This window comes from Hippoglossus hippoglossus, chromosome 3, assembly GCF_009819705.1.
Source record: "Hippoglossus hippoglossus isolate fHipHip1 chromosome 3, fHipHip1.pri, whole genome shotgun sequence".
Classification (NCBI taxonomy): Eukaryota; Metazoa; Chordata; class Actinopteri; order Pleuronectiformes; family Pleuronectidae; genus Hippoglossus; species Hippoglossus hippoglossus.
In genome coordinates this window covers 8,362,404-8,383,217 of record NC_047153.1, presented here as the reverse complement: position 1 = coordinate 8,383,217, position 20,814 = coordinate 8,362,404, and the positions used below count along the sequence as shown (strand labels likewise).

Genomic DNA, 20,814 nt, shown 5'->3' with positions numbered 1-20,814 from the left:
ATCCCTAAACTGTTATAGACAAATATAAGCTAATTCTTTAAATGTTTCTTTTTCTTTTTTACATTTTGTTCACTAAGTAGTATAAATCTTTTATATGGTGTATTCATAGGAAACAGGGAAACAGTTCAATTAGTATTTTTGGTACAAAGGTAGGTTTACTCGTTTTGATTTAATGGCGATTTTCTTTACATATTTGTTAGTTAATGATGCCACAGTTTGAGTTCAGTACATAATGTTCATGGACATAACATCTGTTTGGAATGATAAATGTTACTGGTGAAACAATCTAATCATTGGTCCTACACAAGTGAAACCAGTGTCACTCTGTGATCGGGCATGGCCTTCCTCAAAGACATCCAGAATCTGCTGGTTCCTCCGGCAGGTTCATCTGATGTCCAGTTCAGACTCGGTAGCACCTTCAGTGCCCTTTGGACCAGTGGAGGAAGCGGGGGGTCCTGGATGACGGATGCAGAGTTTCTACAGGTCTGTATCAGCAGGAGTTTGAGGGAAGAATTTTGCAGCAAAGCCTAAAGATATGGACCAAGTAGCAATTCAGAAAATGATTATGAAAAGTCAGAATTGCAGTGAACGCAGCATTAGTTGCCCTGAAACGTAGGCCTACCTGAACTCCTGACTCCAGCACAAACACTCCATTGCTGTCGCAGAGGTAGTCAGCTGACAGGAGACAGATAAGCATGTGGCTTCTCTGTATTGCAAGAGCCACATCATTTGTATAGGCTGCAATACAAAATGGAAATGATCAGGAATCTTTGCAGTCATCACACACACACAACACAGCCGTCCTTACTAGGACATTTATTGTGGACAGCTTAACCAAAACCGTATTCCTAACGTTAACCAGTCCAGGACCAACTTGTACCTAACCTTAATCTAACCACAAGTCACATCTCAACTCTGAACGGATTCCCCCGACACTCGGACGAAGGATACATTTTTGACATCACCAGCTTAAATTGACTCACTTTACCAAAATGTCCTGACTCCATTAGGTCTACAGCTCAGATTAGATCGAACTACAAGTACTGACACACATGCTGATCCTCTGACCTCCTCCTGGAAGAATGTCTCTCTCTTCCACACAGAGGCGATACCCCCACTCTTCCTCTAACACTTGGCGCAGTAGCACTTCCAGTGGTCTCTGTGTGGCTTCACCCTCCTCGGTGTTCAGTGGGTCCAGGCTGGATGGACATGCTGCCAATAGAAACGAGTGCTTACTTTCTTTAGGTACATGTAAAATGAAATCCAGATACATATACACTGAACGTCTTGGCCTACCCTCCTCATCAGTGACAGGTCCTGATGGGGAGGAACGGGTCCAACCTCTCTCCAGCTCTGCTGATGTGGTGCTCCACACGTATGACAGAAACACATCAAACCTTTTCTCATCTGAAACAGAGGGTCGGTGGACGTAAAAGACGATTCAGTTATGAAACCTAAACATGAAAAGTGTAAATGTGGACACTTTGAACGAGTCATAAGTTTAGATAGAGATATGGTTGTGTAATGGAACATTATCACTATACTATTATACTATCTTTGCTTGTGTAACTGCCAAGATGACCTTTGACCTGCCTAACAGCAGATTCAGGTTAGGAAAGAAGTAACTATGGTTAAGGTCAGAGAAAGTCTTCTGAAGTGTGCGCATGTCTTTCTATAGTTATGAGGGGCATTCTTGATTCAATACCATCATAGTTAGGACATTTTGACCAGTCCTCAAAAACTCCGCGAAGACTGTTTGAGGTTTAAGAATTGGTTTTAGGGTTATGGTCAGGGTTTTGCATTTCGTTTTGATGGTTAAGGATTAGATTAGATTAGACTTTATTGTCAGAATCTCTACTGAAATGTGTACGTACATTGCCTTCCATAAAGACAAACATAGAATTACACAACAAGTGTGTTGTGAGAGACAAGTGTGTGTGTGTGTGTGTGTGTATGTGATTTCTAACCTCTGTCATGTTTCCCGTGTTGGAAGTGGGATCTGTAGATAATCTGTAGCTCCAGCCACTTCATGTGCAAACTCACTCCCACCACAACTACCAGCAGCAAAGAAGCGACGGGGAACCCAACCAGTGACGGCCATTTCACTACAACCAAGTCCAAAATATACTCATTAGATCGTATCATGTCTTGACAGGGGCAATACATGGACATGGGCGCAGTGGAAAGAAACAAGCTGTGGACACAAAATTGACATATTATCACAATTTCTGCCAATCGACCTAAATCTACACTGAACCTTTAATAAAACAAAGAACTGATATTACCTTGACGTTTCCTCTTGAGCCTGATAGTGACATTGCGTTTTCCGACAGCGTTACTGGCAATGCAGGTATATGTGTGGTCCAAGTGTTGTGGAGTCACTTCGTTTATGACGCCCTCCTGTAGGATCCTGTATTCTTCAAGTATGTCGGACCTCTGTCTGAATGAGGGAAAGCATTTCAGCTGCTTCGTCTCCTAATCAAAACTGATCACGCGAGTCAAGTTGAATCATCATCATGCACATCCCAACAAAACACAGTTACTTGATGGCAAAATCTAACACTGAGATTGAATGTGACTCACTGTGGCCTCTTCATGTCCAGTAGAGTCATATTCTCCTTGTTGCCGCCATAATTCATGTACCAACGCACCTCCCCTGTAGTCTTACTCTCATAAGGAAAAAGCACCGTGCAGGTCAGAGTACGAGGCCAACCTAGCACGAGTAAAAAACATGGTAACTAAACTTTAATGTCTAAAGAAGAGATATATAATTGATTTCATAAAGCTTCGTGGAAGTCAGTCATTCAGAGAAAAAGAGCATTGTGTCTTTGTCAGTGTTTCAGATATTCATATATAAACATTTTATACATTAAAACTCAGAAATTACAATAAATCATCATTAGACAGACAAAGCCAAATCAGTTTGAAAAATATTAAATACACAACAGTAACATAAAATAAGTTTTATAGGCTGGTTATAATGGTAATAGACTTTTGATTTGACAACCGCTCAATATGGCTCTATAACAGTTCGATACCATATATTAGTTATTAATTCTGATAGCGCTAAGCTTTAATCACATTTCAGTGCACTCACCAAGTTCCACTTCCTCTGTCATGTTGTCAGCAGGATACACAATCCTGGGACGGTCACTTATTGTCCTGTGTGCTGGTTTGAGAAATAAAGTCACATCATCAGCCAATGTGTTTACTGGAAAAAAACACCAGTAAAAACATGTGGCCCAGATTTGGCAAACAAGTGCTCTGCAAATTCTAGGCCAAAACAATTCTGCCATGTAGGCCAGGAAGTGGTGATGAGTCCTCCATCTTTAAATACATGCTGTGCTGTGAATTTATTAGATAAATATGCAGTAATACACAACTACACATAGTGTCATGGTACACAAACATATATGGTTTGTGGTGTTCCCTCACCAAGCCTGCCAATTTCTATGTTATAGCACCTCAAAGTGGATCATCACATTTATACCAGAGCTACTCGGTACCGTGGCCCACGTCTAAATATGCTCACTATCCAGAGATGGAGCTGAAATATCGAACACTGCCATCTTGCACATTTTATTTCATCAAATAACAATAGTTAAAACAAAACTTATCGGAAAAAAGCATTCTTGGATATAGTGTTATAAGAACTATAACTAAAATGAAACCATTAATGAGAACATTTTATTTGGGGTGTACTTTTGTTTTTGTTTGGTCCATGTCCCATCCGCCAACATGGATTGAACAGCCACCAGGGGGCGGTGTCATGTCGTCCATCTTCATATACATTCTATGATTCACACACATAGCACTTACGCACAACTTTGACTTCAACAGCCCTCCGGAGCGTCCATGTGACTCCCTGCTCCATTATTGGTCTGTCACAGAAATATACACCTGCATCGTATTTGCCTCTGACTTCACAGAGACGAAGCAGCTCGTTCTCTTCACAGGTGGCTCGACTCAGCTCAGACACGGAGATGTTTCTCTGCAAGAGAGAACGTGTGTCTGAGTGTTAGCTGTTGGTTGTTTCCATTGTGAAACAGAAAATCCTACTCATACATGCACTTCACCTTGAACCATCTGACGTCTGTGTCGTGGCTGCAGTTGCGTCCAGGGCAGGGGATCTCCCCACCAGCACTGTTGAGCAGCTCCACGCTGCTCTCCTCCTGCTGGAAACATCCCACACTGGTTTCCTCCACCACCTGTAGGTGCAAGAACAACTCGCTGCCCCTGGACAGCAGGGACCTGTTACTAAGAATTTGAATAAATGTGATGAAATGATATTAATAATATATTAGGACTTACAAATGAATTATTATTTATTGATTACTATTAGTCTGGTTAATGAATGAATATTTGGAGCAGAGGGTTATGGCCTCTGCTGTTGCCAGCCACCAGTTATTTGACCTATATACTAACCAAGTCTAAGTTTAGATTGTGTCGTAGGTTGGACAGATGCTAAAACCCCTTGATGCTAATTTGTGATTCTGAAATCTAGCAGCTTTGTTTGGCTGCAGCGAGGAACAGCAAAGCTTTCAGCTAAATGCTATGTCCCAGCAACATGCTGATGCTAAGCAGCTCACTCACCATCTTAATTAGCACTGACTGTTTGTACTGAGATATAGGGTCAATTCAATGAATCCAGAAATCTCCGTCTGTGGCTCATTTATCTCAAGATCTGTTTATGTGATTGGCTTCACACTTGTCATGTGTTTTGTTCAGGGCCTAAGGAAGAGCAGTGTTGAATCTTGGTGTGATTTAGGCAAGTGAGTGTTGTTTTAAGGATGACTTATAAAAATGTGAAACTCATATATTAAAACATCTGAGTGAATATTCCATATTGTGTTGCAATCTCCCAAAAGATGAGTTACTCTGTGATTACACACCTTGTTTTTAACAGGCAGATCTTTGCTGCATTAGTCAAAGCAGCTTTTGAGATTGATCAGAAATATTAAATACAACAAAGGTTATGATAACGATGAGAAACGTGGTTGTTTACCCTGTGAGGCAGCTGTAGTTTCCAGAATGTTCTGCCTCAGCTGGAAACACTTTCCCACAGTCATAGGATGGACCTTCACGTCCTCCAGTCCTGGACCACACCACGTTAATGTGTCCGCTCACAGATTTGATACACGGCAGCATGAAGCTCTCCCCCTCCACGGCTCTGTAGTGCTGATGTGTAGCATCCTGCTGCAGACCTGTGAGTCCTGCAGCTGCAACACAGACATATTTTCAGATTTTAACTGTATATTCTAAACCAAGGAAACACCGTTAGTATTAATAATAGAGTAAATGAATTACCTGTTTGTTTCTTTTCAGGACTTCCCACACAGCATCCATCCAGGACAATGGGAAAGATGAATGAAAACAGAATGTGTCCAGTTTGCATCCTGTGTCTCTGAATCTGTCAAAATGTCAGTCATGACGCTGATAAAAACGAGTTTTCTTTATACATTTAACATTTTACATTTATACATCGAGTTTTTCTGATATTTACTTACCGGATAAAGAGTTCTTGTTTTTGTTTTCCCCCAGTTGCACCGTCTATTTGGCAGCAGCTGTTAAAGGTGACGTCTTATCACAAGTCACATATACAATTTCCTGTGGGGTTGTTTAAAGATTTCCCCAGAAATCGTTGTTAGTGTTAGCCACATCCTATGAACTGCACTTCTTAGAATTACTTATTCTTCGTTATGTAAGAACAACAGAACACATATGTTGCTGCTCCGTGTTACGCAGATTTACAGGGCCTGATTTTTCATAGAATCAAGTGCAGGCAGCAAAGTTGAACAGTTTTAACGACAAAATAAATTTCCTGTTTCCTGTACATGCCCCCCACCTACTCCTTTATCTATTATTTATTAGTATTTGTACAACTCAACAACACTCCTTAATCATATATAAATTCATTTGTAAATGCAGCAAAGACCAAGGACAGGGTTTTCTTCACCATGAAAAGTTAGATTTAATTTCTTTATTGTGGATACAGAATACACGATGGTAGTAAAGATAGATATGACATAGGATGTGGATTCTAACTTCACCATGAAAAGTTAGATTTAATTTCTTTATTGTGGATACAGAATACACGATGGTAGTAAAGATAGATATGACATAGGATGTGGATTCTAACTTGGTTAAACATTTCGCCATGAGGCAACATCCTAGATTGTCAGTGGTAGACGGTTTATTTTAGAAGCTTGCCGTGAGGCCGGTAGATAATAGCGTAGCTGTTTCCAGAAGGAGGAGGAGGACGACATGGAGCTTTGGCCTTTCCAGGTGACGCAGTCTCCAGCCTCACTGAGAGGTTGCAGGGCCTCAGATAGGGAACCTGGTGTCGACACTTCCGTTGTCTCAGTTGTGATGAAAATCAAGTGAGTCTGCCGCTCCACAAGAGCAGCATGGATGGCACTCAGCAGGCTGGACCCAAGACCAGGATCTGGAGAGGTGGGAACCAGAACCACCGTCCGGCTCTCCTCTATGCAGTCAAACACGGCCTCTGCTGCAGCTGCAAACAACCAGGGTTCAGATTATGCACGACTCCATTCATATTTCTGGGTTGATATGAAGAAATGTGAGGTCAATATTAATACGTACCTTCCCCTGGTAAGACGTCGCGATCATAAAGACAGAGGCTGTAACCAAAGCTCCCTTCCAAAACACTCTCCAGCCGTTTTCTGTCCTGAGCGTTTAGTCCTGCGCCTCCGTCGCTCTCATAACACATCAAAAAAGCATCGTAGCTTTTTCCATCTAATCAAAGAACAACAACAGCTCTGTCACTGCAGTTCAATTGTCTGCACCCCCCCCCCCCCCCCCCCCCCGAACAAAAGCACAAACTTATATCACTTTAACATTAAAAAAATGTGACTCCTACCTGAGGCGCTTCTATGGCAGCCAAGAGTGTCTCTTAAGAAAAGAGTGATTTCAATTTTCAACTTCACGTAGATAAATAGTGTCACAGTCAGCACGACCACAATGCCCACAGTGCTGAGTATCAGGGGCGTGTAGGAACGGCGAGCTGTCGATTCATAATGGAGAGAGTCATATAGTTAATTTAAATCGTCACATTTCTAAACCCACATTTTTGACCCCAGAAAAAAACGTGGATTCATCATTAACAACGAGGCTTTCCTGTTCTGAGAGTAATGTTGACGGAGTGTGGGTTCTGGCAAGTAGATTGCAGTCTACAGGTATAGTTTTTTGAAAGATCCTCTTCTGACACTTTTTTGAAGACCAGAGATGCCGTAATCTTTATTTGTTCACCATAAGGTTCCCTGGAAAAAACAACAAAGTGGATGAGGATTATGAAAGAGTGTTAATGTGACTGTGTTTGACATCTGCAGAGTTGTTGCTACGTGCATGTGCAGTGTTTACTCTTTGGTAGTTGTGAGAGATTTGTCACCCAACCAGAACAACGAATCAAAGACTGAGCAGGCCAGAGCTTCACAATCTATCACCTTTGTTGAACCTGGAAAAGACAGTTTGCAAGATTTAAAAGTAGTGATTTGAAAAGAAAAAACGTTTGTCTGTGTATCAGCGCTACAAGTTTGAGGCTCACCCAAATCCACATAAAATACTTCCTCATGTTGCGGTGAAATGATCACTGCAGTTTTTGTCACTACTGGGCAAAACAGAGAAAGCTCTATTTTAGAACACATGAACTTTAATGGGGATAAACGTGTAGATAAAGTGCTTGTCTTACCTTTTGGTTTGACATGAAGTACAAATGTAAAGGTCATATTATACACCTGGCTAGTGTACAGGAAAGATCTGGTACAGATGTAAACACCACCGTGGTTCTCTTCCACACTCAGGAAGTAACCCTTATTTGGCAACAACCGTCCCTCCTACAAGATGGAAAATAAAGTTTAATCTCTAAGCCTGAACTCAATGAGAAATTAAAAAAAAATGTATTCAGTCACAAATCAGTGGTTACCTTGTGCCATGTGATGCCGTTGCTGGTTATATTTACTATTCGGATGTTTACAGGAGGGCATGTCAATTCGCAGGACTGTTGTGAGTGACAGGTCTTTGAGGAATCGTTACCTCTGGACTGTGCTGTGTTCACTGTCACCGTGAACCGGCACTGGCAGCTGGAATTCCTTTCATGTCATAAAAGAAAAAAAGAAATAAGAAATAAAAAGAAGCTATCAGAACAGGAAACCGCAAAAACTGAACCACAACACCAAACCAACAAAGCTGGTCGGGTCCATGGATTCACGCTGTTGGCTAACACTCTGCGACGCCTCTGCAGAAATCCAGATTCATCCGACCATTCATCAACCTACGAATGAAAACTTACCCCAGAGAGCACGAGTAGTTCCCCTGATGATTTCCAGATGCACGGAGAATAACGAGACTCATCCCTTGAACCAGCACACCGGTCTCCTCCGCCGAGGACACGTCGGTCAGATCCATCTCCCGCTCGGTAGAACTGGTCCAGATGGGTTCGGCATCACCAGTAGGATTAACGTCACAGGGGCAGTGCAGCGCCACCATCTCACCTGCCTGGACCCGTATCGCCTCATGTCCCATTTGTTGTGCAACTGCGAGAGAGCAGCAAAAGGTTAACTTCATTTCACTGTGTTAATGAGCTGGATTATTGACAGCTAGAACTGAGTCAAATATATTATTGTATTGGATGGCCCACACCAGTGAAGCCAGTGAGTATTGGTCATAAACCTTGTCTCCTCCATGCAAGTGGACGGGACCATAGACCAAACTAAAAAGTCACAGTACATGTTGAATACAATTTTCTCAAACATGATTTCTCTCGTTTTAAGTAGTTATTATCACACTGATATGTGTATAAGTATTTATTTTCTTTAGGTTTTAATTAGTTAGTCGATGCTTTAAAAATAGGGGGAAAACGTCATGATTGAAAAATGAAAATACTAATAAATAAATACACAAAATATACAAATAATAAAAAATCACAAAGTATCACTAGTAATGATTTTCTATAATTTGTTTCCAATATAACAATAATAATAATTGCTGAAGTAAACTGGAGTGAGTCCATGGAGACATATACAGACCTTAAGCACCTTAAAACTACTGGGCTAGTGTTTCAGTGGAAGTGCAAATGTTCCATGAGCTTGACACCACTGTGGTTATTTATGGGTTCCTTGTTTTCAATGAAAAGCTGTGACTGTGAGAACATGGTGGTTTGTGACCACAGCCTAGTTTCATGGTGCAAAAAATGTCAGAGCATTTAAGGAAAGATATGTGAAGAGACGCGGCAATTTTAAAGTGTTGCTGTGTATAATGACGTGTCGGTTCAATGTAATTTATTCAGTGATAAGCACTGATGTAATGTAACTAGGTGGTTAAAACCGTTTTGAGGCTTCTGTAGTCATATCCATTTTATGCTTGTTCCACAAAACAATTCGGAGGAAGTATTATAACTTTTACTTCCCTTTTTAATATCTTCATGCACTTGTTTCTTTGCAGATTCAGTAAAATTATACATTTAAAACAAATCATGATGAGTTATTTATAAGTTTTTACTTGTACTTGTATTTTCAGTACTTTGCAAATCCTTTACCTTCTACAATATAACATTGATGTGAGTAAATGCTGCTCCCTCCATCAACCATAACACAGTGAGAGCAAGCAATTTATAGTTGATTGGATACATTATGTAAAACCAGGCTCATGTCTTACCGGGTGTCGATGTGGGCAGGAAAAGGAGAGCGAGCAGAAAGGAAACCATCTCTTTGTTTTCACCGTCTTCAGCCTCCAAGTGCAGCTCTGCTGAATGACACTGGCGCATTTCCCTGATGATGATAAAAGAGAAAGGACGAGCATGAGGTCGCTGCATGAACACACCGTGAAATCCCCCACCCAAGAGTGATAGGCTCCTATTACAAGGAAATTAGTAGTAATTTATTTCTTTGCACATCTTTCTATTATACAGTGCAATATTCATTATTGTTATCACTATTATTATTATTATTATTATTACTATTATTATTATGACCTGGTGGTGCTATCATCAATAACTACATCTATAAATATTACTCTACATATTTTCATTATATCCTGGTCCCTCTCTCTCTCCTCCCTCCCCTCTCTATGTAAAGTGCATTGGGATAATGGATGTTATGAATTGATGCTAATCAAATGAAACTGAATTGAATTGCAGGGAGAGGCAGAAAACCCAGTGGGTCCATTTTAAAGCCTCCATCTACATAGAATTCAAATCTCACAACACTTGAAAGATTAATATGTCAATGTATAAATATATAACAAGGATGATATTGTGTGTGTGTAAAAAATAAAGAGAGTATATATATATATTCTATTTTCTCTTTTATTCATGTCATTTTTATTTTTAGAAAACTATTGAGGAGGGGGGTTGAGTATGTTAACTGTTGATAAACTTTCCTTGACAACAGTTTGGACTATTTCCAGCATATGTGCTAGACTGAGCAAACTTTACTTATTTTACAAATACAGCAGTGCAGTATTTTCTCTGTTTTTAAATGAGACATTTTACGAAGCTGCATATGTATTGATTCTTTTCCAGTATGTGGTAGTAAAACACAGAATAAGCTAATTGTCACCTTCAGTCACATTTTATGAGCAAAACACTATTATAAAGAAATGAAGCCACATAGTGACATATACTAAAAACACTGATATGACATATCAATTGTGACTTTGATAATTTTTTGAACAGTTATCATCCTGGCTTGCTGTCTGTGATAAATATTATTTAGACAGACAGTCAGAAAGTTTACTGAGCTTTACTGGCTTCTCTACCACAGGCTTACTGGCTTCTCTACCACGTCTCCTTGGTGACAGCTACAAGCAGCAGTGGTGTCACTCATTACGACGCAACACAACGTTGGAAACTTGGCTCGTGCGTGCCCTGCAGGGGTTTGTTACTATGCCGACCGTGGCTCTCATGTACTTGTATTGATTTGTGTCAGTGGCTGTGGAGCGGAGAGAGGACGGGATTTGTGCAAACTCCACTTCACGCTGTGAGGAGATGACTGACGTCCTGCGGCTGGTGTCCCAGGCGGACAGGCAGGATTTACCGACACTCTCCCTGCTCTCAGAAAATGGTGGGATCAAAGCTTGTTGTCTTTTTTGTTTGTTTGCTGACAGTCTGGTAAAGTGTCCATTCAGCTTCTGGTTGTAAATACAAACAATGCAACTTGCACAGTGTTATCAAATTTGACAATGAAAATGTATGTGTTCTGTTTTCAGATATTGACAGTATTTGGGCTGATGTATCTGCTTACATTGAACGACAGATGACATTACAGAAGGTTAGTCTGTCTGCCTGTCTGTCTGTCTGTCTGTCTGTCTGTCTGTCTGTCTGTCTATCTGTCTATTAGCCCATATATATATGAAACAGTGCAGAGACTGCCCATTCAATGGCCTAATAACAGTGGACTGATTGATTTCTTGTATCAGGGGGTCCAGCTGGCCGGATTGGGGACGTTCACCTTCTCTCAGCAGAGGCTGGATCTTGGGAACAGGTCCTCCGTGATCCAACGACCCATCTTCCTCCTGGCAGGGAAACTGCTCCAGTCTCTGGGTTTAAAGCAGACCAGGCCATTGGCTGCAGGTGAACACATTTTTAACAGCCTACATTATAATATTTTTAAAATGCATTACTACTACGGCTGATAGCCTATATTATGTGAATACAGGTCGTTGCTAATGGTAATTCTTTACCTCTGGTAAATATTTGGATTTGAGTCTTGGTGATCGGAAAGGATTTTGTTTCACAACGGTGTTTGACACATTGACAAAAGAACAATGAGGATTTGTGTGTCCCTCGCAGCGACACACCTGCCAGTGGTGCAGCTAAACTTTGCAGCCGTGTCACAGGAGACTCCCTTCAGTCGAGACGTAGTGGAGGGCTGCGTGAGAGAAACTCTTCTGTTCCTCTTCAGAGCTTTGGCCTCTGAACGAAACGTGTTTGTCACGTTCCAGGGGATTGGAGTTCTGTCCTTTACAAACAACAAGGTGGCTCCGCTCCGCTTCCTGTACTATGTTTCTTATTCTGTGATTCACGTTGTCAGCTATGATGGCTTGTTTGATATTAAATCTAATATCAGCTGATGTTCTTCAAAGGTCCGGATGAAGTTCAACAGATATTTTATTAATGCCATGGATGGAACTGGTAGGATGCTGTTAGCCTTTAACAAAGTGAGTATCAACAAGTGTGTTTGCAAGTAACAGCACAATAATAGCATATGTGCTCATATAAGTAATTGGTACTTTTGCCTCTCCAGAGACCTGGCAGCAGTGTCTCTTTACTGTCTGGTGGCGTGTCCAGGCTGCAGAGGCCACAGACGGTCAACCCCATCACCCTGCCAACCGTCTGCTCCCCTCAGCCACACCACAAAGAGACAGACACAGATGGATGGTGCATGTCACCAGCTCCAGACCAGAGGAATGCAGGAGGTGAACGAGCCCTTTGCACGAGGCCGACAGTTCGAGTTTAATGAGTCAAATCCTAATCCTCACACGTCTCTCGTCCACATGCGGCAAAGAAAACTTTAGGCCGTTTAGGTTTAGAAGCTGAAATAAACACGATATGGGGAAAATTATGTTAATTCTTATTTATCATGTGTAGCAGATTAATTGTTTGGTGAATCTACTCAGTGTTGTGTGTCTTCACAGGCGTCCCCCAACAGAGAGACTCTAAACCCCATCAGACACTGCAACCTGCCAAGATGAAAGCTCTCAATCTTTTTGAAGAAGTGAATCCAAAACCCCCAACGGAGGCCACCACGGACAAGTACTTCACACACAAAGCCACAAGCACACACACAGAGACACACACACTCTGAGGCTCAGTTTTCAGTGGACTGAGTTGTTGTTTGCAGGTAGACGAGTCGGTGAGAGCTGAGAGCTCAGTGGTGGTCTCATATTGTTACTGCCCTGAGGCGGCTCACAGCTCCATCAATGATGCACAACTACCTGTGGGACAGATTCCCCTCATGTCATCGCCTCCCGGCACTGTCGACACACACACACAGACACACACACACACACGTGATCCTAGAAAATTGTTGTTAAGAAAAATGTCTCACTCCCCCAAATCTTAAATTGAGAATGAGACAGAGAGTGAAGGGACATCCAGCTAATATCTTCTATCCCTTTGTGAATCCAATAAGATCCTCTTGTTAGGTGTCATCATCATTACCCATAAGTTGCTGTCATTGAGTCTGTTATAACCTCAAATACACGTCAAAAGACTGTGTGAAAAGTTTGAGAATTAAAAGAATTGTTATATCTATATTAATCAAACGTTAAATAAACGTGTGTAAGATGTTGATTTATTTGGCTTCTATTAACATTCTCTTCCTTGCTCAAAAACGCAACTGAAACAGCGTGGATTACGCTTCAGGAAGAATCTGACAAATAATGTGTCAAACAAAATGTTTGTGTAGACATGTCGCACAACATCTGTGTAATAATCTCGCAACAATTTCACAGAAATCAGGTAGTCACCCACTTCCATGCACATTATACACAAGTCAAGTATTTATTTCCACTCCCAGGCCTGTCACCTTCATCTCCCCACCAGAGGGCGCCCCCACCAAACTGGAGGAGCCTTGTGTGAGAGTTAGCTGCTCTGGCCACACTCGAGCTGGACAGGTGACTCCACTTGTCTGTATTGAAAAAGCCTGAGAAGAACATGATCCACAGACTTCATATTCTGAATCCTTTACATTGCTGATCCCCCGGCCTCGTCCCTACAGGAGCTGTGCTACCTGTGCATGCAGCGGGCCCAGAGAAATGTCCCAGTGTACCTGAGGAAGCAGCAACAGGCGGAGGAGAAAGCTCGGGACAAACTCCTGCTGCTGAAAGAACAACAGAGGGACAAGCAGCGCATGGAGGAAGAGCAGGTTTGTGTGACAGCAGGGGTCGTAGGTCACACAGCAATATACACAAACACAACATGAGGTCAAATGTCAACCTGATGATGATAGCTCTACCACGGGCATCACCAAAGTCATTAGGATTCATCCTCTGGGGAGAGTGAATGTCTGAACCAAATTTTTTCTGCAGCCCATTCAACAGTTATTGAAATATTGCAGTCGATCCACAGGCTGATATCCCCTGAGCTGCTGGTGTCGCCAAAAACTATGACTGTGCAGATTAAGTGGACAAGAGCTATAGTCCTGTGACATTTTCTCTTAAATATGTGAAAACTATCTTAATACATATATAAACATTTATTTTCTATTATATTTAAATACCTGTTTCACATCATCGACTGCACGGTTTGATTCACAGGTGTTTTGGGGATATTTCTTTTGGTTTCTATTCAAAGAAAACATGAGATCAGAAAACACATAGACTGAGGGTGTAGAAACATGGTTAAGCAAGATAAAGTAAAAGCAGTGAAATGTTTCACAAGAAAGAAAAAAAAAAAGACAGAGGTCACAGTAAAAACTCTCTCAACATTTGAGGAGTTAAGGGTGGTTCCGCTCTGCTCGGGGTCGGTGAGCTGAGACCAAGGCATCATCCCTTTTTCCAGAGAAGTGTGGGACCCCAGGGGAATTAAAATTCAAAACTGCTTTAATGTTGTTTTTGCCAGTATTACTTCGTGGTCCAATAAACCAGCCTGCAAAACTCTTCGCATGTCCCAAGAAGTCATAAGAGCCAAAACCCTCTAAGAAAGCAATTTTTTTTTATCCTGGTTAGAACTTTCCAAACTGTCCGTCGCCTTATTTTTTTGGGTCATTGTGATGATATGAGGGATTTGTTTTTCTGTGTTCATCTGGCAGGAAAAGCTGTGTGAGCATCGTGAGCATGCAAAGCAGGTCGCTACATTTAACCTGCACATGTCAGAGAAGAAAGAGAAGACGTGTCCTCTGTACCCTGTGAGTATGGAGCTGATGGATCAACGCTTCAGACTTTAAGTTATAATGTCAAGGGGTTTAATAAATATCTATGTAAAGATTTGTTTCTGCTAAATACTCACACCCACCATCTGTCAGATTTAACCACGGACTGTAATTAAAGAAGGACGACATGACAGCTCCCCAAAAGTGAAGCCAAAGCATCTCCATCACCCCCCATGTTAGTGGACGGGACATGGACTCAACATTTCACTTTTTTTTTTACACACTAGCTACATTCAGCAAGAGTCTTCTCCAAGACTCAAATTCAGGCTTATATCCCCTTAAAATAGACTTTAATGGATATTTGGTTATTGACATGTAAGTGAAGGACTCTTGTATATTGGTGGGATCTCAATATCAAGTCAATGTCAACAGTCAATGTCTTCTCTGGCTGCTTAGACTTCATTCATCTTCCCGGGTCGGCTGCTCACTCCCGTCAAACGGATTCAGCAGCACCGTTACATGAAAGATCTCCAGAGCCAGGTCGAGAGCCGGCAGGAGCGCGAGGCTCAGGACCAGCAGAGCCGACTTTTACTGGAGCATCTAGACCAGGTCCAGCTGGTGCAGGAGTGAGTCTGTAATAATGGCACCGCACAGGCATTTCAAATGATCATCTGATGTGATAACGCACGTCTCTTATGGGGTTTCTGTTTCAGGATAGCTTTGCAGAAGGCTCAGCAGCTCCAGCAGAAACACGAGAAGACGAAGCATTACAAGAGAGCTCTGGACACTCAGGCAAGGAAATACTTTAAAGGTGACATGAAATACCCATATTCAGGTTCATGGGTTATTACCTGGAAAGGTTTACAAGCTCCAACGCTCAGAAAACACATCCCTTTCCTTAGACTTTGCAAACCTTTTAGATTCACAAGAAAATATAAAAGGAAAGAAAAAGTGAAAAAGAATCGCTCCACCTTTAAAAGCTGATTTTTCAGGCTCAACATTTTGCAAAGGATGTCGTCAAGCAAGGATCACCAAGTTATACATCATGTTTATTCATTGAGTCCTTTTTGATTTATCGTATGCCAGAAAAGATATAGCATCAACATCAGATCGAGGATTTCCAAATATGCTTTTGTGCTGATCAGGATGAGGAAGGTCATAGGTCAAAGGAAGGCAGAGAAGCGGCCGCCCATCCTGCCCATCAAGGGCATAACTGCAGTTTAAGTTTTTATTTCATAAGCCACAGTGTACTGTAAATCTGCCATAGTGTTACTTTGTGTCTTATGTGCTTTGTTCCACTTTTTTAACCTTTAACACGAACCACTGCTTTAAAATCATGATACACAGGATGTGGATTCTTCTTTTATTGCACCAAAAGGAATGAGAGTCACATTGTGCCATTAAACTCACTATTCAATAAAAATGTCCTGCCAACAAAGAGTTGTAAAAGAAACAAATTCAACAACCATAAACACACTGAGAGTGTGAACTCCCGCCAGAGCTAACGCCCTATCTCACAATGATGAAGAAGGTGAAAAGAAAATTCCTCCATCAGCCTCCTTAAACAAATCTGCTCCTAAAGTGAATAGGTTAAAACTCCCCCCCCCTTCCAGCGATAAAATTCCAATAAGACTGGTTGAGTTTTTTTGCGTAATCCTGCTAACAAACAGACAAACAGCGATGACAACTTGTGTATTCATTTCAGGGAGAACTTCTGGAATATAAACAGAGGCCGTGAGGAACTAAATTGTTATTTTGCTTATTTCGACTTTCGGATGAGAAAGGCCCTCTCACCAAGCGACATCTGAAAGAGAACTGAAATGAGTGTGTTCTTCCTCGTAGGTGGAGGATAAGAAGCCCACAGAGCCTCCAGAGTGCCAGACTGACAACTCCGGGTTCGACCGCTGTGAGACGGCAGCCAGGAACACAGAGAGCCGAGAGAGGGCGCAGAAGGTCACCACTGTCTAAGTGTCAAAAGTCAAAGTGATATAGAATCTGCCCTTTTAGAGCGTTATATTGTTATACACCATTTTACGGGACTTATTTCATTGATGCATTAACATGAAACCAACTGTTTCCATGTTGCAGCTGATCGAGGTGTAGATGATTATTTAATAAGCTAAGACGAGACAAGATAATCACTATGGAGAAATTTGTTGTGTTACAGCAGCAAATAAAAATATTACAAGTACATAAATGAATAAATAAATGTATAAAAGAATAAATGAAGAAATAAATAATTGGAAAAATACAAAAATTGGTCTCATACATGGTGAAACTGATGTTAATCTACATCTACTTGCAGCTCTTTCAGGTAAATTTCAGTGCAGCCACTCAGAGGAAAAAGGAAGAACTGCACAGCCGCCAGGCACAGCTGGAGAAAGAAAGAGAAATGCTCAAAAGCAGCAAAACGGAGTGAGTTTGGAAGGAGGCAATGAATGAACTAGTTCACAGTGAGGATGTGGAGGAGAAAAAGAAGCTGTGAACACGGTGGGAGTTTGTCTCTTTCTGGTATGTTTTCCCTCCAGGCTAATACTGGACCGCATTAATCGCTTTGAGAAGAAGCAGCACCTCAGCAAGTCGTTAGAGGACGAGTGGAGTCGCAGCGTGAAACTCAAACACCGACGAGAGGAAGAGGAGAAGCGCTTCCTCAGGTTTGTAGATGTAGCCTCACTTTGAACTTTCATCGCTGTTCATCGGCTCAGTTACATTGACGAGTGCAGCCCATTCCAAACGTGCCTGTTTGCTTGACCTGCGGTAATAATGCTTGTTGCAGCTTCTGAATCTGTAAATGTGATTGAGCCACGTGAGTACAGATCGGCTGCAGGATCAGAATCCACATAATCCTGAAGCTGCACCACTGCTGCTGCACAAAGATCAGTTCACCTGTTTATTCAAAGTTCTGTGAAGCTCGACTCCGAACCCTCAAGTAGAGAATCAGTCGTTGTTATCGTTAACGTACGTTGTTGATGAATCTCAATCGCCGCTGCTACAGAGCGCTGGTCGCCTGTTTATATAAAGTTTATTGATATTGAACATATCGCTTTTCCAAATCGCACTGAATTTGACTCTGCACTTCCTCTGGCCATTAACAACACACGGGCCAAGTGTGAAGCTGATAAGATGAATGGTTCTTAAGATTTTCAAGTCACATTCAGACATTCAATATAAAGATCATCAACCATTACTTTAAGTTGCTGCATCCTTGGGACAACTGAACACTTCCTGTTCCTAATTTCCCTCTTTTCTCAAAAAAAGTGGTTTGATTAAACGTCTCTAAATTTTGTGATGTAGTAAATTATCTCCCATTTCCCGGTATCTCACAAACTGAGCTTCAACACTCTTCTGTCTGTGTTCAACCTGAGACGATGCTACATCATTCATTCATTGTTTTCATTCATTTATTCTCTCTGTCCCCAATCCCTGTGCTCAGGTCTGCTGGTCAGCTGCTGGTAGATAAGCTTGCACAGTACCAGCGCTGCTGCCAGTGTAAGAGGAGGACCACTAACTTGGGAGAGACTAACATCTGGAAGGACTCGTATTACCTCTCTGGCTCACAGTACATGATTTGATGATGTTTGCTGCAGCGCTTGAACATCTGAACCTCACAGCCTGAACAAGACCTCAACACTTGTTACTGTTTAATGTGAGATTTATTCTTGTGCTTTTTCAGAAATTCAACTTTGAAGTTTGTGTTGGTGGTTTTTTTGGCATTTTTAATCATGAAAATAGTTAAGAAACAAATCTCTACTCAGTTATTTAGTTTGGTTCAGAGTTACAGTGTGTTAATATGAGACTGTTGTTCATTTTCCGATAATCATACTCACACTTTAATGCATCCATGTGTTCACACCATTCACTGTATATAAAGATGGACGGAGAAAGATGGAAGCCAAACTGTCTCACTCGCCCCCTGGTGGCTGGCTGCATTATAGGTCATAAATCCCATCTCCTCCATGTCTGCAGATGAGACACGGACCAAACCAAAGTACACGTTAAATGTATTTCTTCCTCAAAGATGGTTTCTGTTACTTTAGGTAGTTGTTAACACACTGATGCTTGTTCAAGTGTTTATTCTTCTGATGAGTTTGGTTTGAATCAGTTATTTGATGCTGAAACTGAGTCAACATTGGTCGAGCATGTTTAGCAGCAGGACCACCACCCCCCCCCCCCCAAATCACTGCTGCACAGACTCTGGCTCCAGATGCAGAAGATGCCAGTATTAGTATACGCGGATATTTTGGCAGCATTTCCAGATGGTGGGAGGAAGTGGAGAGCCGTTGGCCATCTCTATTTACAGTCTTAGTTTCACATTGACAAGTCAAAACCTTTCAATATCAGTCACACAACTTTGTCTGATTTTAGCAGCTTCGCAGCAGCAACGGAGCTCTTTGACGAATCCTCCGTTTGAATGAGGTTTCATCTTCTTAGCCATTTGCTGACTCATCACAAAACTTGCAAGCTGCTTGTTGTGCACAAATGTCCGCGGGGGAGCATGAACGTTATCCAAGCACATTTGTGTGTTTTACAACTCGTGCACTTCAGCTTCATGCTTTGAGGTTGTCCTCTTTCATCGCTGTGACCGTGTCCCCACACATTATCCACTCGGACTGGTCTTTCACTTCAGCAAAAAAAATGAATCATGAAAAAATTCTGCATTTTCAGTGATGACTCATGTCTTTCCTTCACCTTGACTGTGACCTTACAGCCAAACTCAGTCTGAATAACACCTTAGTCCACGTTATGTTACATTTATCACAGAATAAATTGAATTGCTGTCATGTCATGTTTTTGTGAATTCTCTTGGGGGCCGTACATGTTCCCCACTCTGGTTTCCACTGTGTATTACATGAGGGGATACTCACCAAAGTATTACATTTGAGACACAGCAATAATGTGTAGAATTGGAAACAAGGTATGAGAGGATTAAGTGCAGTGGTTGTGATGCAGATAGAATATGAATTGAGTAGAGTCTATACAGACATAAAACAAGCTGGAACATGTTGTCAAGTTCAGGTTGTAAAAAACTTAAAAGATGCATGATATCAACATATAATATGATTTTTTTTTTTTACAGAAAAGCTTCAGCTGTACATGATCTTAACACAAGCCAAGGTATCTGTCCCCTGTCTGACCCTGAAGTCGTCCCTATATTCCACAGTACAAACAGTGAAGTGCATTACTTACAGTGCGATGAAAAGCGAGAGGGGCCCCAAGTGTCTGAGCCCTGTGAGGAGGAGAAAAACAACAGAATCATTCTAAATCATTCTCCATAAATCATGACGAGCTGGAAACAAATTGGAGCAAAACGAAAAGAAAAGTGAGGAAAACAAAACAAGATAAGGATGAAAGCGGGAACGTGGCTTTAATGTGGGTGGAGGGTTTCATGTGATGGGGAGTTTCTATAGATGATAAATGTTGTGTTGCAATATTCTTCTGGCAGTCGGCCCAGTTCTGTGTGAAGCCAGAACTCCCTTAATGAGCCCATGGAGGCATCTGAAGGTCTTTGTACTGAAACAGATGCACAATAAACTTCTCCACACGTTCTGGTTGAGTAATTTACAAACTGACAGATCGTATGTATAGACAAAGACGTGTGTTGTTGAGTATGCGCCGTGTGGTGGCACAGAAACATGTCTCCCTCATACTCCGAGCGAAGAGAAACATGACCCAAATCAGGATCCACCCTGAAACATCTACAAACTAGAGATCGTCCACTTGTTGGGGCTCGTTCCATTTCAGAGGTCTTTAATATCGCTGTGTTGCACCAGCACTGGTTTTATTATAAGTATAAAAATACCTGGTGCATAGGGGAAACACATACAACAGTCATATCAGAGCCAAACTGAAGTTTCGAAAACAAGTGTAGGGGAAATTTCCTCCAAAATTGTTTCCACTGTCAAAAACAAATGAAACTCATTAGTCTCTCCTCTGCCTCCAGTGTTTGTGTGTGTATGAACCAGATCCACCCATCTCCTGCAAAGTC

The 20,814-nt window shown here is 41.6% G+C and overlaps 3 protein-coding genes across 3 annotated transcripts; 1 reads left to right on the top strand and 2 right to left on the bottom strand.

Moving 5' to 3' along the window:
• Nucleotides 1-157: 157 nt before the first annotated feature.
• LOC117759272 (interleukin-18 receptor accessory protein-like) lies at nt 158-5,563 on the bottom strand. Its single transcript, XM_034581330.1, has 13 exons — nt 5,508-5,563; nt 5,308-5,410; nt 5,006-5,219; nt 4,077-4,236; nt 3,820-3,991; nt 3,098-3,169; nt 2,584-2,713; nt 2,286-2,440; nt 1,968-2,105; nt 1,297-1,407; nt 1,069-1,212; nt 623-738; nt 158-527 (listed from the first exon to the last, which is right to left on the bottom strand). Exons 2-13 carry the CDS (start codon nt 5,393-5,395, stop codon nt 300-302), a joined length of 1,728 nt encoding a protein of 575 aa, XP_034437221.1. The 5' UTR covers nt 5,396-5,410; nt 5,508-5,563; the 3' UTR covers nt 158-299.
• Nucleotides 5,564-6,091: 528 nt separating this feature from the next.
• On the bottom strand, nt 6,092-9,777 carry LOC117759273 (interleukin-1 receptor accessory protein-like). Its single transcript, XM_034581331.1, is given in 10 exon segments — nt 6,092-6,514; nt 6,604-6,756; nt 6,881-7,024; nt 7,138-7,280; nt 7,348-7,474; nt 7,565-7,627; nt 7,709-7,853; nt 7,943-8,108; nt 8,309-8,552; nt 9,673-9,777. Coding segments are annotated over 10 exon segments (1,578 nt in total). The 5' UTR covers nt 9,722-9,777; the 3' UTR covers nt 6,092-6,170.
• A 1,074-nt stretch (nt 9,778-10,851) lies between these two features.
• On the top strand, nt 10,852-18,733 carry LOC117759271 (coiled-coil domain-containing protein 81-like). Its single transcript, XM_034581329.1, has 17 exons — nt 10,852-11,078; nt 11,224-11,285; nt 11,434-11,587; nt 11,807-11,991; nt 12,100-12,174; nt 12,261-12,432; nt 12,652-12,769; nt 13,536-13,632; nt 13,737-13,883; nt 14,769-14,864; nt 15,285-15,454; nt 15,542-15,620; nt 16,671-16,781; nt 17,134-17,243; nt 17,357-17,482; nt 18,262-18,516; nt 18,602-18,733. Exons 1-16 carry the CDS (start codon nt 11,003-11,005, stop codon nt 18,398-18,400), a joined length of 1,917 nt encoding a protein of 638 aa, XP_034437220.1. The 5' UTR covers nt 10,852-11,002; the 3' UTR covers nt 18,401-18,516; nt 18,602-18,733.
• The last annotated feature ends 2,081 nt before the right edge of the window (nt 18,734-20,814 follow it).